This window comes from Osmerus mordax, chromosome 14 (genome assembly GCF_038355195.1).
Source record: "Osmerus mordax isolate fOsmMor3 chromosome 14, fOsmMor3.pri, whole genome shotgun sequence".
Lineage (NCBI taxonomy): Eukaryota > Metazoa > Chordata > Actinopteri > Osmeriformes > Osmeridae > Osmerus > Osmerus mordax.
The window spans coordinates 3,689,322-3,706,895 of NC_090063.1; the positions used below are offsets into that span (position 1 = coordinate 3,689,322).

The 17,574-nt window shown below is 51.3% G+C and overlaps 1 protein-coding gene across 1 annotated transcript in view; it reads right to left on the bottom strand.

Moving 5' to 3' along the window:
• Nucleotides 1-1,691: 1,691 nt before the first annotated feature.
• Nucleotides 1,692-17,574, bottom strand: part of LOC136956864 (breakpoint cluster region protein-like) — a 55,279-nt gene continuing 39,396 nt past the window's right edge. Inside the window, 19 exon segments of the mRNA XM_067250886.1 lie at nucleotides 1,692-1,827; nucleotides 2,225-2,387; nucleotides 2,628-2,733; nucleotides 2,864-2,998; nucleotides 3,805-3,944; nucleotides 4,831-4,940; nucleotides 5,121-5,180; nucleotides 8,720-8,851; nucleotides 9,728-9,825; nucleotides 10,150-10,224; nucleotides 10,455-10,559; nucleotides 10,725-10,800; nucleotides 11,029-11,148; nucleotides 11,306-11,471; nucleotides 11,870-11,998; nucleotides 16,952-17,018; nucleotides 17,021-17,047; nucleotides 17,050-17,083; nucleotides 17,340-17,392. Coding sequence (XP_067106987.1) covers nucleotides 1,738-1,827; nucleotides 2,225-2,387; nucleotides 2,628-2,733; nucleotides 2,864-2,998; nucleotides 3,805-3,944; nucleotides 4,831-4,940; nucleotides 5,121-5,180; nucleotides 8,720-8,851; nucleotides 9,728-9,825; nucleotides 10,150-10,224; nucleotides 10,455-10,559; nucleotides 10,725-10,800; nucleotides 11,029-11,148; nucleotides 11,306-11,471; nucleotides 11,870-11,998; nucleotides 16,952-17,018; nucleotides 17,021-17,047; nucleotides 17,050-17,083; nucleotides 17,340-17,392 — 1,886 coding nt within the window. The 3' untranslated portion in view covers nucleotides 1,692-1,737.

The following is a 17,574-nucleotide window of genomic DNA, read 5'->3' on the forward strand; positions in this document are numbered from 1 at the left end:
TCGGTAATTAAGCGCAAAGCCCAATCACAGACAGAAAACATTGTTTGTAGCACGCATCAAACCCTCTGACATGCTCTGAATTGTTTTCAAGTTATGTAACTGTGAGATGAATGTCCGGTGGTCTTGAGTTGAACTGATAAAAGGGTGACACTCGTTGTAGCAGTTGAATAGGTTATGATGGTTCTCAGCCTTGTGTAAAATGTTTCTAGGCATGCAATCATTTTATCATAATGATTTTATGACTAACAAAAGGCCGGATGATGCAGATGAATAGGTACTTCAGGAACAAAGCTTAATCCAGGTTGCACAGGGCAGGACCAGACAGGGTGAAACCTACCACTGCTATGCTCCATAAAATCAGAAAGAAAACATAAAAACAAAAACACTTTTTTTTTTCCCCTTCCTAAAATAAATTATGATGTAACATAGATTACACTGTTAACAAAAAGAAAATAAAAATGACAGCTTCAAGATTATGTACATGCTGTATCTGTAAATACACAGTTGTTGTTTCTTTTCCCCCCACAAACAGACTCTTTTGGCAGGAAATCCTACATTAAAACAAAGAAAGACATCTCCACATGAAGGCTGTGAACACAAAAACTCTGACGTTAGAAAATATATTGCTTCCAGGATGTCTAAGCTTGGGGACTAGTCAAGACACAAACAGCACGCAAAATAAGGAAATTGCTTGTTTCCGATGGGTTCAAACGGAGTAGGCTGATTGTGATGCAAGAATGACAATCTGCTTCAGGTCAATAGGTTTCTCTGTCTGGTGTGTTTATCTTACACACATGTATCAATTAGAAATATCTTGGATATTTCACCACGAACACCTTCAACAAACAAAAAAAGTTTGCCAATGTTCTCGCTTGCATGACTGTCCAAAACTAATAAGATCCTCGAAACAACAATTGAACTGTAAAATAATTGATGTGTTGTCAATGTAGGGCCTACGGCTTGAACCTAACCAGGAAACTGAGGTAAGAGAAGCCAAAAAAAGCCCCCAAATAACCAGAACTCTACCTGGGATACTGTACTGTTTCAGTGAGGCTGTGTCTGTATTTGCAGCCATGGGGTTTTGCAGAGTGGCATTCGGTCAAGCCATATCGCACACACAACACAAGCTGTGGAACCCAGGCTGGAGGGCTAGGGGCCAGCTGGAGGGCTAAGGGCCAGCTGGAGGTCTAGGGGCCAGCTGGAGGGCTAAGGGCCAGCTGGAGGTCTAGGGGCCAGCTGGAGGGCTAAGGGCCAGCTGGAGGTCTAGGGGCCAGCTGGAGGTCTAGGGGCCAGCTGGAGGTCTAGGGGCCAGGCTGGAGGGCTAGGGGCCAGGCTGGAGGGCTAGGGGCCAGGCTGGAGGGCTAGGGGCCAGGCTGGAGGGCTAGGGGCCAGGCTGGAGGGCTAGGGGCCAGGCTGGAGGGCTAGGGGCGGGGGGTGAGAGTGACAAAGAGAGGAGCGAAAGTTAAGCTGCGTTGGAGGAGGCACAGAGAGTCACACTGGGTGTGACGTGATGCTGCATCGTCTGAGATGTGTGTGTGTGTGACGTTGAGGACTGGTCTTCCGGCTACCTCAGCTGACTGTTTCAAGAACACGGGGAGGGGGGGGGGGGTCCAGTAGTGGCCTGGTCACACAAGTCTCCCCAGATAAGACATACTGAACTACAGGCTCAGTTTGAGCCAAACGTCCTCTCATTCTCTCCATCTTTCATTGTCTTTGTAGGGTAAAACGAGGGCCCCTCTATACTTCTGTGGAGAAGAGGATGCTCTGTCGTTTACTGTCCGGAGTGGGAATAGTCTCCAGCTGGAGGAAGTATAGCAACACCTGGACCTGCAGATGGACGGACAGACAGACTGTTGATTAGACACACATTGATAAAACGATTGAATGTGAATTGATACGGAGGAAAACAGAGACAGAGGGAGTGGTAAAGGGGGAAAGACAGCCAAAGACTGAGTGGAAATGAGGAAAGAGAGCGGGGAGAAAGAGAGCGGGGAGAGACAGACCGTTGGTGAGAGAGGCTGAAGGGGAGGGAGAGGGAGGCGAAAAGAAAGATTTCAAGAGTTATACACACGTGAAAAGGGAAAGAGACAGACACACAGCTATAGAGAGAGAGAGAGAGAGGACAGATAGAGGCACATACAGAGGAACAGATGGAGAAACAGAAGGCGACAAGAGGGACAAACGGAGGAACCGACAGACGGGCACAGACAGAGCCGGGCCCTACCTGTGACATGACCTCCAAGGACCAGCTGTCGCCCATGCTGATAGGCTGTGTGGGGTTGGTGGGGATCTTGCTATCCTTCTCGGCGGGCCGCAGCAGGGTCGGCCCAAACACGGTGGCCAGGTTGTGGAGAGACATCTTGTTGATGCTCTCCTTCTCTGCCACCCTGGGGGAAGACAAAGAGAACAAAGCAGATTGGAACCAAGAACTCAAAAGAATCAACCCGGACCACAGCAATAAAGGCTCTTCTCAAGGTGCCGACGACAATGGCAGGAAACAAATATCCCAAACAACGAATCGCCATGGCAACCCCATTCGACAGCTCTGAGAACATCCCAGAATTCCACTGTCCCTTTATGAGAGGAACGGATAAGAGGATTCTGCCCACTACAAGGAAGTACAGCACCTCTTGAGGTGGTCCAACAGGAAGAGGAAGGTGACCAGGTTGGGTTCCGGTAGAGACAGCAGCAGGTTCAGCATACAACTCTCTTTGGCGACACTGTCAGACAGGGCTGTGTGTCGAGAGAGAGTGCAGAGGACATTGTAAGAGGATATGTAAACACACAGTGCTAATGACGATCGTGATGGCGAGTGCGATGATGATGATGATGATGATGATGATGAGGGAGGAGGTACCGTTACCTATGCCTCCAGCAAAGTTGGGGTAGAGATCGTCTGTGAAGAGGGGCTCTGGAAGTTCTCTGAAGTAAAGCTTCAGGGTCCCGGCAATCGCGTTCACGTCCATCTCGCTCATCATCACAGACACGTCCTTGTTATCTAGAAGGAGGGGGACAGGAAGCGCGGGTCAGAGACACAGGAAGTGTAGCTACGGCAACCACGGAGGTGAGGCCATTCAATTTGTATGGTCATGACAGGCCTTGGAGAGCCTTCAGCATGCTCCAGTCTGTTAGAGGATAGAAGAGCAAAATAAACGTACAAGTGCACACCCTCACACACCAGGGTTAGTTCTCAAACAAACAAATACAAAACTCGAAAACAGTGAGGGAAAAGGACACAAGTGCATTTCTTTAGTCAAACCAAAAATACCCATCATCCCCAACAAAGGAGCAGCAAAATCTGCGGTTCACCTGAGGAACACATCGTCATAGTAAGTGTTTTCTGAGTAATGTAACTTGGGTACACATGTACGTACATACATACATATAAATATCATTGAATACCTAATACTTTTTATTGGCTATATAAATGGATCACATCAACTTGCTTTAGCTGACCATGTGCACTGAAAGCAAAATCCATGAAATAAAACACAAAGTACATTAAGGAGTAACAGGTACAGACATTCTTTCATTCCCACTGCAATTTCTCTGTAAACTGTGGGGGTGGGAGTAGGAGAGCAGTTAGTGGGGATATTGTCTGGGTCTGCTGTTGTGGGTTAATTTGTTGTATTTTTGATTGTTCTGTATGGTATTTTAATGGTGTTTTTTAACGTATGCCATAACAGTTTCTATGCTGGTCTTGCTGCAGAACAAATCGCCCTTTGGGGACAAATAAATACATAAATGAATATCATACGAGGTGAGCGTGGGAGGGTAGAGGGTGTGTGGAAGGGTTACACTTACTGGTGTCGAAGGCGGCCTTCAGGGCCTGGATGTCTGTGGCCACCCCCGAGACCCTGTAGATGCCCACCTCCTCCATCCCCCGCCGCTCGATCTCCTCCAGGCACTGTCTCACAATGTAGGGCACCTTGGAGCGCTCCCGTCTAGATGGGGGGGGGGGGGGGGGGGGGAACACCAGTTTGTGAGCACATGCAGGCACATGCGCGATATTGTGTTGAATGGTTGACTGAGGAACAAGTGCTGTTGTGTGTTTGAGCAGATGTAGAACGCTCGAAGTGTTAGAGCTGCAAACATGCTCCCGTGTGCTACATTAGTCATTTCCACGTCAGTAACAGTGTTAACAAGCCCACGAGATCATTAAACATTCGCTGTCCATTTCAATGGTGAAACGCACATCAATTTTTTTTTGCGTCTATGGTTGCTGTGCCAGCATGGAAAGGGGATTATGTGCTGAAGAACCTGGCAACCATGTGTCCGTGTAAAAGCTTGTGAGTGGTCTGTGTTGGTGTTATTGCTAACATGTTGTCTCCCTCATCTTCTGCTGTTAAACCTATTAGGACACTCATTAGAACCAATCCTCATTACTGTCACTCACACAAACCACCACTGGCCAGAACTCATCCAGTAACACACACACACACACACACACACTCACTACACACACAATTCTCCCTGTACTGTAAACTCACAGTCACACAAACACATTCACACACCATCACTCACCAACACCCTAGCGCTGCTTTCTTGTGACTTATGCTGACACATTTGATTCCCATGCAGTGTTCTGAAGAGTCCAGAGCCACTTCATCCAACTCCACTTTCTCTTTCCCTCTCTCCTTTCCACTCCTCTCTCATCCCCCCCACCCCTCCACCCCTTTCCAGTATTCTCCCTGGACGTGAGATCGTCCCGTCACATTCACTCGGGTCACTGCAGCCGGCGTCGGGACGCCCGTCTCCATGGTAACGGGCCAGATGGTCAAGGCAGCGATCACGGTGTTTAGGTTCAGAAAAATCGGCCAGACGACTCACTTCGTCACCGTGGAGATCTTGATGCCGAAAACGCCCATCGGTTTCCGTGACGGCATCCTCTTCAGGCTAAACTCCCGGCTGGTGAACTTCATAGAGAGCTTCACCTCAATCTGGGGGAGGTGAAGGAGGGTGCTCAGTGTTGACACACATACATATACGCACACACAAAAAGTCAGTGCAGGCACACACATACACAAGTGCACCCGCTCACAGACAAATACACAAACACCCATACACGCCCTTCCGTTGCTCCCACACGCACGCACGCACACCAAGACAAACATACTCACCCCGTTCATGGGGATCACTGTTCTCTGCCAGTCTTTGCCTTGGAGCGTCTGTGGGTCAAGCTGGTAGGGAAAACAAACAATAAAAATATGAATGACCGTACACCGCCTACAGTACATGCACCCATACTGAACTATTCCACTACTCCTGTGTTCCACATGCAGTGTCATCTTTTAAGTGACTTATAAGAGGTGAGGGCCAACAGACTTTAAACTACCGTCCCCGTATGGACTACTTTCACTGGTCATCTGGTCAGGTGAGCGCAGGTAGGGCAGCTCAGTGTGTCCAGCCCCTGAACATAACCTCCCCCCATCCTCTAAGCTGAGTCCTATCTGGTCAGGTGCAGCTCTGAATCATGAAACGCGACTTCCTCAATCATCCACTGATGGGCGTGGAGACATTAAGGACAGGTGTGTGTGTGTGTGAGAGTATGATATATGGGTGGGTTGGGGATGGTAAGGGGGAGGTTGTTGAGTGGAAGGGGGAGGGGTGTCGAGTGGGCGGGTGGGAGTGAGTTTGGTAGAAAAATGAGGGAGGGCTTGTCGGATGTGTCAAAGCATCTACTCACACGCACGCACGCACGCACGCACGCACGCACGCACGCACGCACGCACGCACGCACGCACGCACGCACGCACGCACGCACGCACGCACGCACGCACGCACGCACGCACGCACGCACGCACGCACGCACGCACGCACGCACGCACGCACGCACGCACGCACGCACGCACACACACACACACACACACACACACACACACACACACACACACACACACACACACACACACACACACTGTCATGAAGGTCATCTCAACAGGCACAACAACACATAGAAGTTGGGAAAAAAACATCTCTATGCCAAGCTATGACAAAAGGGCTTGACATATGGCTGCCCGCAAAACCAAAAGTCCTGGCAATGACTGTTAAATACAGGCACACCATGTTACTATGCCAGCTTACGCTATGCACCTCACAAAAGTAGCGCCACACACACACACACAAAAGTCCAACGTGTGTCCCTGGTACTGGTGTGTTACCTTGCCTCTGAGCAGGGAGTCGCGTAGGCGCCCCCACAATTACATTTACATTTTACATTTAGTCATTTAGCAGACGCACTTATCCAGAGCGACAATTGGCACCCCTGCTCCCAAGGAGGAAACTCCGTTTGGCTATCGCCCTCCAGCACGCCGCGCCCCCCAACAAACACGCTGCTGCACCACACCTCCACTCGCCCGCCTGTCATAGTGTCCACTGAACGTACCGACCGACCGACTAACGGACAAGCGGGAGGGCGGGTGGACTGACTGGCTAAGGTCTCAGCTCCCCAGTTCAGTGTTGATGTCTGTCCAGTTGGCGGTGGTCCATGTTCTGTGGTGTAACCCCGGAGTGCTGCTGAGGTCCCTTCCCTTCCCTCCCCTTCCCTCTTGGTCTCTTCTCCTCCACCTTCTCCCCTTGGTCCTGGGGAAGCATCTGGGCTTGCTGGGCTGAGACGTGTGGGTCCCCGTCTCTCAGTCTTGCAGGACGGTTCTATACAGACACAGTTCTCAGGTATTGTTCACGCCAATTACCCGGAGCGACGGATGAATTTGCGTGCGTTTGACTGGATGGCGCGATCCCACACGAGCGCACACGCACGTGTCGTTCCGTCGGGCCCACTTCTTCCGCTCCCGCTCTGCTCGTTTTCTCCTCCTCCTCTGGCCTTGCGCCTCCCTTCTTCCTTCGCTCCTCTGTCGTTTCCTCTCCCTTCCCGTCACTCCAGTTAGTCACAGCTAATCCCCCTGTCTTAAGTTAGCTTTGGCCTAAGCTGTGAAATGCACCGTCACCTCTCCTCCCATCCCCAGCCTCTTCACACACTACCCAGACGCCTCCGTCTAAACCGTGGATTAACAACATCCAAAACAAACAAACAAACACACACACACACACACCACACACACATACACAAACATGCATGCACTCCTCCCCTCCCCCCCCCCCCCCCTCCAGACACACACACAAACACTCACACGCAAACAAACATACAGCAAGGCCAGCGAGTTGAGCCCAGAGCGTCAGATTCCTACCCTCAGGAAAGACTGTGAGCGCGAGGAACGCTGATCTGAATCATCTGCTGGGACTTTCACAATAAGCCGCTCAGCTTTCAACAACGTGTGCGTGTGAATTTCGGTTTGTGTGAATTTGTGTGTGCGCGCGCGCGCGTGTGTGTCTGTGGAGTATGTGTTGGTGAACTTTGTGTGTGCGTGTGTTTGTGTGTGTTGTGAAGCTAGATGTGAAACACTAAGGCTTCGTGGGTACAGTCCATACCACCCAGAGAGGATCATGGGAGAGTGTAGAGTAGATAAACACATGGTGTGTACCGCGAAGCCGGGATGATCCTGCTACACAGCTTCACACAGCTTTGGGAGGTTTGTTCTGGCAGTCATCCGGCGTGGACCAATCATCTGGGTCTTATTTTGGCTTCTTCAGAAATGCAACCTTCCTTGTTCACTTCCCTTCTCTAAAATGGGATTTTCCATCCTAGCTATGAAGGGATGCATATATTACAGCAGGAGGAGAGGACAAGAGGATGGACTGGTGAATAAAGAAGTACTATGCTCCTGTTTCAGGTATTTTGACCACCACTAGAGGGGGTTGTGGGTCCATTTTTCGGTTGACAGACAACAAAAGAGAAGGAAAACTAGCAAACTTGGCTGCTATGGCTTTCAGAAGGAGTACACGTGCTTGCACACACACACCAATGCACACACACACCAATGCACACACACACCTGGTTTGATGTGGAAGGGGGGAGGAGATGAGGACATCAACAGAAGGGGAAGCTTGGACTGTAGGGTTCAAACCCCAGGACGTCAACCAGATAAAAGCAGAAAGTCTAACCAAGACCTTTAACAAGGCCTGCCTCTGTCCTTCAAATCTAGTAGTTACACACACACACACACACACACACACACAAACACACACACACTACATCTGCAGAAGCAAGGTCACCATGGAGACGGGGTTGCCAGATCTGAGCGCCAGCCCCAGGGTCTGCACAGTCGAGGCCGTATTAAGGACATGACATTTACAGGAAGACATGAATTATGGGTACTATCAAGACGGCCACAGGAAGTCCTGGTAGAGATAACCTGCTCTCTTAAAAGGGTTGACAGTCTGAAAGCAAGGATCACTTTCATCTCCTATTACCAGACCAACCACATCTGTTTCTTCAAATTAAAATGAATAGATAACCAATTATGGGAGCGTGTACAGTATATTAAGGTTTGGGATGCATAGTGTACAAACAGGGAGGACTGTGTTGTGGCAGTCGCAATGCAGATGGTAAGATCTTGAGACGGAAGTTTATGGGTTATGATATACAAGACAAGAAAAGACCCAGGTCGGGCTGCTGTATGAACTGTGCTAGCTATTGCACTAATCTTAAAAGAGAACCCTTCATTGCTGGAACTGTGTTCATGGTGACATCATACTGCAGTCACGCAATGATGACATCACCACACGACGCAGCGATTTTCTATCAGCATGACGACAATGGCGATGACTTGCATGCAGTGCGGGCTGTGTGCAGGTGAGGAACATTGTTGGGCGTCATTACCGGTATCTGTCCCTTGCCCATGATGTGGTCTGTGCTGTCCCCATCCTCCTTGTTGGGCTTGCTTTTGTTGTAGCTCTTCTCATAGCAGAGGAGCCTCAAGGTCTGCGAGCCCTCCAGTTCAATCTCAAACTCCTACGGAGCGCACAGGAACACATGTTATCGAGATCATGTCGTGCAACCAAAAATCATTTGAATTCAGAGAATGGTGACAGTGTTGGCACAATAGTGTTTCCCCGTTGGCATTGAGATCATTTGCACTGTCGTGTGTACTTTCCTGCTTGAAGTGTGAGCTCAAACACAAGAGATAGGCCTCGCTAAACCCTCGTTCAAACCTCTGCGGTGACTACAAACACACAACTCATAACAAAGTGCACAGCTGAGCTAAATCCTCTTTAATTATTAACCAGAACACGCCGGATAGGACACACACATCAATTTGCTGGACGGGGTGGGGTGTGTTGCTGGGCAACAACACACACCGTTAGCTTTTCCAACGCCATGAGTCATCACCGGCAGCCCCTCGTTAGCCTTGCGCCATTTCCACGTTAGTGAGCAAAGTCGTTAGTCAACCGCTGGGTCAGTGGAAGCTTTCTACAGCAGAGGAGCAGACTCTGCTGATTGTGTCTGACTGGTGTGTGTGTTCATGTGTATTTTTGTTAGGCAAAGTTAATTCGGGTTTAGTTTAGAATCTGTCTGGCTAAGTATTGAGTTTGGTTTACCCCTGCACTTCACGTAGCTTCTTCTCAGGTAGTCTAGTAGTCACGTCGTAACGCTGTGTGTGTGTGTTTGTGTTTGTGGCTGTGTGCGTGTGCTGACAGGGGAAACAGCTGCACCGCTGTCAGGCCTCTGCTGTTTCTCAGCAAGTTACTTAATCACACACACACACACACACACACACACACAGACCCTTGTTAAGATGTTGTTACATCATAAGTACCAGATGCCATGCCCTCTGAACTTACACTAAAGCACAATGCACACACACACACACGCAATCAAGTCTCTCACCTCGTTCCATTTGGGTTCAGTGGTGTAGCGGTAAACTCTCGTCTTGGCCTTGTTCACAAAGTAGCCAAAGGAGTCGACCTCCAGTGCGCAATAGAGATCTGGGATAGGAGGCAGAAGACTGTTAAAATCAGACACACACATACACACAGTCTCCCTAATAGAGATCTGACCCTGAATGAACGAATCACACTATGGACTCCAAAAACGCATACGCCAAGTGCACTCAAGGCGTTGACATAGTAACACATGACAGCGTTGTGCAAGTACACATGACATACCATCCCTCATTGAGAATCGCTACTGTAGTTAGGAGTAAGGTAAGTTCAAGGAATACAGTGAAAAGCGTTGCAGAAGGGCCTTGACGGGGGAGAGGGGGTCGGGTGCTTTCAGTGGAGGGGGGGGGGGGGGGGGTGGTGACTCACTCAAGCTCTGCTTGAGGCCGGAGGCCGAGTGGACGATTACATTCAGGAACCCGTGGAGGCCGGGGGACTCGTCATCTGGAACAACAGAGCAGAGCAGGAAGGAGAGAGAGAGAGACAGAGAGAGACAGAGACACACAGAGGAGCGAGAGAGAGAGAGAGAGAGAGAGAGAGAGAGAGAGAGAGAGAGAGAGAGAGAGAGAGAGACAGAAAGAGAGAGGGGCTCAGACCGGAATGGGACTTTGTGTTTGTGTTGGAGCAGAGTCAGACAGGACGGAGCCCCTGCTCCAGGACGGGTGAACCTGTACCTTCTTTGTTGACGGTGAGGGGGATGTGGTGCACCGTCTGCAGCTTCACACACGAGTTGGTCAGCATCTGCAGCTCCACGGACGTCAGGGCCACGCTCTTAAAACCTGCACGTTCAGAAGGTGAGGGTCAACCGTGGTGTGTGTGTGTGTGTGTGGGGGGGAGGGAGGTGGAGGCAAGCGTGCTTGCATTTGTGTGAGAGTGAGTGTCTATGTGTGTGAGAGTGTGTGTCTGTGTGCGTGTGTGTGCGCGTGTGTTCGAGAGGCACCCACATTTCTTCTGCTGCTCTCGGATCATCTCTTTCCACTCCGCCCTCTCATAGTCTGACGACATCAGGAACATGTAGCTCTGGAAGCGACGGCAAAAAAAATACAAACACCATCACACAACACGAAGACAACACAACATCACACAACACGAAAACAACACGCGCGCACACCGACGCACCCAGAGCCTGACACGATAAGGATCACAGTGAGTGACGATCATGACGAGGACGGTGATGATGCCCGTGTCGACCCATGATGGAGTCAGGGTCGACGTCAGGCTGTGTGTGAGCGAGCGAGGAGGCCCTACCTTGCCGTTGCGGTTGTGGACCCTGAGGGCCATGCTGGGGGACGTGAGCAGCAGGAGAGACTCCTGCTCCGACAGCTTCTTCTTCAGCCTGTCGATGACCTTTGACCCCTTGTTGGCTCTCTGGGAGGTCAACGACAGAGGAGATAAATGGGCGGTGAGAATGCGTGTGTTCGTGTGTGCAGGCAAGTGTGTGTGTTCATGACTGTGATGGTGTGTGTGTGCTCATACACTTGATAGTGTGTGTGTACTGTATGTGTATGTGTGTGTGTGTGTGTACCTTCTCTCTCTGGATCTCACTCTTCAGATGGGAGATCTTGACCTTCATGGCATCCAGCTCCTCGTCGGGCACCTGGGGGATAGACAGAGGCTCCGCCTCCTCGCCGCTCTGGAAGGTCAGGTCTGATAGAGGGATGTACCACTTAGAGTCATACTGCTGACTCTTTCTGTAGAGGGGAAGGGAGGGAAGGAGAAAGAGACCAAGTAACATACATTAAAATATTGAGTAAATTCAACACAGGTTGTCAGACCTACAAAAAGACACAGACAGACAGAGACAGACAGACAGGCAGGCAGACAGGCAGAGACAGACAGACAGACAGACAGGCAGGCAGGCAGAGACACACAGACAGACAGACAGACAGGCAGGCAGACAGAGACAGGCAGACAGACAGGCAAGCAGACAGACAGGCAGGCAGACAGGCAGAGACAGACAGACAGACAGACAGACAGGCAGGCAGGCAGGCAGAGACACACAGACAGACAGACAGACAGGCAGGCAGACAGAGACAGGCAGACAGACAGGCAAGCAGACAGACAGGCAGGCAGGCAGAGACAGACTCACCCTCCGATCTGCTTCTTGAGCTTGGCGCACAGCAGCAGGTCGGTGAAGAGGAAGACGTGACGAAGCTTCCTGGCTCCCTCCACCATCTCCACCATGAAGCTGTCTTTCAGCAGCTGACGGTTCTGCCCCCACACACACACACACAGACACGCACGCACACACACGCACACACACGGACACACACATCCAAAGTGAGACAGCGGCACGATCGGATTGATCCTTAAAGACAGTCAATATCGTTTTCCCCTCCAAACTCATCAACTTCTGGCACTTTCAGTGGTGTGTGTGGCCTGTAATACGGGCTGACACCAGGAGGGGGCAGTCATGCCCTTTTCACTACACAGATGAGGATTTAAGAGAAGAAGGGTAGAACAGAGGAAGGGACTAATGTCAGACCACAGAACACCACGTATTGTCCACGTCTAACCTAGAGACCTACAGATTTGGAGGAGAGTGTGCCTATAGTCATGAACGACACAATGTTCACGAGCACTGACAAAACAAGCTGGCCTGTGTTTGAAGGCTGTAGTGGAGGAGGTGACGTTTGAACAAAGCACACGGGCGATATGGGGGCAGAGCAGGTAAAGCACACCCACAGGAAGTAGGGGCCAGGCCACTCATTCCTGAGAGGGTGGGATCTGAGCTCAGCCCCAGCGCCGCTCACCGCAACTAACGGCGCCCTGTATAAGCTGGGCCTGAGGGGACGAGACACACTAGAAGCACTCTCACCGCTCCCCCCACCATATCTCATCCCCCCCCCCCCCCCCACATCACCTTCTCTCACCCCCCCCCCCCCCCTCCACACACACAGACCCACTCCACCCCCGCCATCTCCCTATACCGTCGCCGTGGCAGCAGGGCTGGAAGACATGACATCACAGCCTCTCCAAGCCAATCACAGTGCCCAACCCCCCCCCCACACACACACACCGCACCACAACCCCCCCGCCCCATCTCTCTCCCCTGCAGCGCCTCTCCTGAACGCTCAGTCATTACCCTCTGCCATAACACCGCTGTGGAGGACAATATGCTGGTGTGTGCACGCTTGTGTGTGTGTGTGTAAGTCACACAAGCACACATACCTAACAGGGTCTCCCCTGGCAAAATGCAGGGTGGGCCGGAACAGTCAGTGGGCGGCCGACCTTTCTGTGGAGTTGCAGACCCCCCCCCGCCCCACACACACACACATACACTCGCTCACACACACTCTTCCTGAATGATCAACATTCATAGCACGGTTCCCGAGCCAAGGATGTGAGACAGTTCTAATTCCCAATGGCGGATGTAATTATTCATTAGCCAGATAATGAAGCCTGCGATGGCAGTCTGTGATAGATAACTTCCACGCGAGATGATTCATATCCCGACCTGCCACTCACAACGAGACCCCCAAATACAAAAGAAACGTAAAGTAAATCGGGGGAACAATAGCGCAATCTCTCGTTTGGGGACGTTTAGCCAATGACACCACATGCAGGTCACCATTGGATGTACTGTCCGGACACACGGCCGGGGCCACCGGTGATGACGTCATCAGAGTGCACCGGTGAGGGACAAGTGTGTGTGGATGTGTCATCCGCCCTCTCCACGGGCTAAACTGGAGATTGATATCGCTGAACGATCCACGTCTCTCGCTGTCTGTGTCGCGGGGCTCAACCTCAGGGGACGTTCTGTAACCATAGCGTGTGCCCTCTGGCTGTAAGCTAAGATGTCTGTTAGAAGAGGATTCCTGCCACCTTCCCCAATCCTGTTGGTCCTGGCTTGATAGGGGGGGGTTGAGCCAATGGATTGAAATCAGCCAAGTAGATCAGAGACAGATTCTCCGATTAGCCAGGCTTACAATCCTGAAAGTAGACCACCCACTGACTCTGTGCCCCCTGGAGCACAGCTCAGTACAGTTAGAATACAATAGAAATATAAGAAAAGATCACCCCGTCTTGTTGCGTGCGGTGGTTGGTGGAACCCCATCCCAATAACTGGACAAAGGAACTACATATCCCATAAGGGTGTGACAGGGTTCCACAATTCCAGTGATCTCACAACAGGGGGATAAGCCAGTTGAGAGGGATAACAGAATAACAGGCAGACATAGGATTTATAGCTCCTGTGTGTGTGAGTGTGTGTGGGTGTGTGTGTGTGTATAGGAGGTCCTTCTTACCTTCAGGAGAGGTAAGAGGATTGCAAACCCACTCCCACCCAAACCCTGGGCACCCTTGTCACACTGGACATCATGCTTAATAGTCCTCAGCACTCAACAAAGTTGAATTGGAACACAATCAAATTAGGCCTCTCAACCAGGGGTTACCACGGCTACACTGACCAATAGACAGTAACCTAAGTAACCTGGTCTTGTCGCCATAGACTGGAAGGTCTGAGAGACTAAATGCACAGATAGAGAGACAAGAAGAGACATTTTCTACCTGAGCATACTACAGCGAGAACCTAATATTAGAGTGTGAAATATTTACAAGATGGCCTCTTTTCTGGCCTCAAAAAAAGTGAGAGGTCTTTTATTAAACCAGCTGTCTCAGCGAATCAGATGACATTTTTTTCTCCAAATGCTGCGGGCCTCTGAAAGAAATAATGACTAGCGTACAGCAGATCCTTCTCTAATGATGATCGCTGGCTGACCCAGCAACGGCAGAGAGACCAGGGGAAGCCTGCTGATGGCGAAAAACAACAGTGAAATATTGACCGGTTTTGTGGAGGAGTCGCTAGGTGGGAGTAGAGTGGAGTGTGTGGAGTGTGTGTGTGTTGGAGGGGAAATGATACACAACAGATATAGCTGTGTTTGGCTCCTACACACTGACGCGTGAGGTTGGGTGAAGCAGGTGCGTACTCGAATCTGCCTCTTCAGGCGCGTGTGCATGAATGTGTGTGTCAAAAACAAACAAGCGTGCACACGTATCAATGGGAGTACACGCGCATCAGCACACAAGTGTGTATGTTCGCCTACCAGGCAAGCCTACACACACATACATGCATGCGTGTGTAGGCATGTAGCCCCCCCCCACACACACACACACACACGCACACACTCACACAGACACACATCAGGAGCACATCTTTCCCTGAGGCAGAGGAGAGATGGTGAGGCAGGCGGCCTCATTTGCATTTTAATTAAGCAGCTTCTGTCATAGAGCCCCCTCCCCATCTGGCTGGGCAGGGTCCCTAGGGGCCACTTGCCAACCCCCCCCAGCCCCCCACCCCCCACAAAAAGATTCCTGCACAAATTCACTGCTGTACCTTCACCCCCACAGGTTATGATAATACTGTAGGACCCCCCTTGACCATACACACAAACCCCCAACCTTTGACTCACCTGCCGTCTCTTCTCAATTCCCAGTACCTCATTTAATACACAGTACCTGCGTACTTCTCACTGCTGCCTACCTTTACATAGAGTACCTGCGTACTTCTCACTGCTGCCTACCTTTACATAGAGTACCTGCGTACTTCTCACTGCTGCCTACCTTTACATAGAGTACCTGCGTACTTCTCACTGCTGCCTACCTTTACATAGAGTACCTGCGTACTTCTCACTGCTGCCTACCTTTACATAGAGTACCTGCGTACTTCTCACTGCTGCCTACCTTTACATAGAGTACCTGCGTACTTCTCACTGCTGCCTACCTTTACATAGAGTACCTGCGTACTTCTCACTGCTGCCTACCTTTACATAGAGGTTAACTCAGATGAGCTTCTTCACAGTATTTCCTCTCCAGACTCCCTAGACCTCCAACATCACAAACCATTAACACCAACTTCGAGCCCCACAGGCCGGACTGAGTTTGGTTCCAACCGACACACGTGACCACCGCACTGGGCGTCATGGTAACTAGTTGTTAGGGGCTCAGACCGTTGAATAACTAGGTCTGTGAGGCTTCACTGGACATGATGGTGGTGATGTTCTGATACAAAGTCAGACTTGTGTATGAACATCATCAGTCTCTGATACAGGAGTATTCCTTCAGGTCATCTGGATTGTATTTGTAAGGATTGATCCTGGACACACAGACAGCCCCTGGCCTCCTTCCCAGCCCTCACCACACCCACCCCACCCACCCCACAGACCCCACCTCAACCCTCCTTGTTGATTTAGACTGCTTTCAGGCGCTACTTTCATTTCATGTATCCTCTATCAATATTTGATGACCGCTGTGGTCTGGGACAGGCATGGCTGCAAATGGGGCCGGCGGGGATAGGGGGAGAGGAAGGGGGAGAGGAGGGGGGGTAAGGGAGGAGAGGAGGGAGATGGGGGGGATAAGGGGGAGGAAGAGTGGGGGCGGGGGGGGGGGGGGGGAGCAGAGAAGATAAGAGTCAAAAGGAGGTGTGGTACAGTAATGACCCCCCCCCCCCGTGTGCAGAGGGGTGGAGCCTCCACAACCCCCTCCCTTCCAAGTTCTAAATAATGAATGCCGACTCCCATCAGTAAGCGAGCTGTCGGCTCATTACAGGGCATTATCTCTGGCTGTGTACGCCACCTGCCAATCAAAGTGTGCCCTCCATTCACACGCCCCTACCACATGGTCTCCGGGGAAACATGGGGGCTGGGAGGCGGGGCTTAGGAGGAGACAAGAATCCACCACTGTGAGCAAACAGTGGGCTGTACTGAAAGATTTGGTTATGACCATACATGGGCATAGAACCTGCTCTGAAGTGGAGAGCCTCTCTCGCTAGGGGTTAGCTGCTGTTCATTAAGAGGCTGACGCCCGGGTCGTCTTACTGGTGTTGTGGGTCGTGGGGTTGGAGGTTGTGATGCAGTGCAGCACGTACATCAGAGTTGCAACACATCCCAACACCCACGTGACCTTGTGACCTAAGTATGGTCATGGTCAGCCTCACGGTGGCCAACCACAAGGCAAGAGGGGGATTGTGTTGCGACCTCGCCCCATTCACACACACCATGCCACCCCCCCCCCCACCACCCCCACTGTTGACTCCTTACCCTTGCAAAGCGCTGCACCAACAAAAGTTTGACTGTGTGATTGAATAATTGATCCTTTTTTTTCTCCAGCTGATTGACTGATTGTTTTTAATCCATTCATTGATTGGCTGAAGCCTCTCGCCCCTCACCTCTCCTTCTTGACGGTCATGGACTGACGGCGAGGCGTGGTCTCCTCGTTGATGCTGGACAGGAAGTTCTGGAGATGCGCAAGGCGTCCTGGAGGAGGGGTGGTCGGGGTGGCTGGAGGGAGTGTGCTTCAGCAGGTCCTGAAGGAGAGGGATACACATGCACACACACACACACACACCGCCACACACACCATGCCCGTACAAACACACGCGCACGCACACACACACACACACCCCACACACACATGCAGACAGACGGCACACATTCGCACACAAACACACGCGCACACGTTACTTACACGGCCTGACGGCGAAAGAGCTCGCTGAGTTTCCCCAGGGAAATTAAAAGACTGGAAAAACCAAAAGTGCTTGATTGATGGTTATCGCTACTCACGTGCAGTACCAGGGTGCTGCGAGTGACACGGTCCACCGGCTTATAAAGCAGAGCTGAGAGAAGGAGAGGAAGAGAGCAGAAACACAGCCGTCACGTCCACTGGCCTGCCTGGTCAACACGCACCGTCCGAGGCCCAATAGCGAACGGCTGCGCGAGTCAAATGGGATTGGAGGAGCGGGAGGAACGACACACTGGGGCTCCCCTCCGTGCACGCGGAACGCCCGGGGCGTGTTGC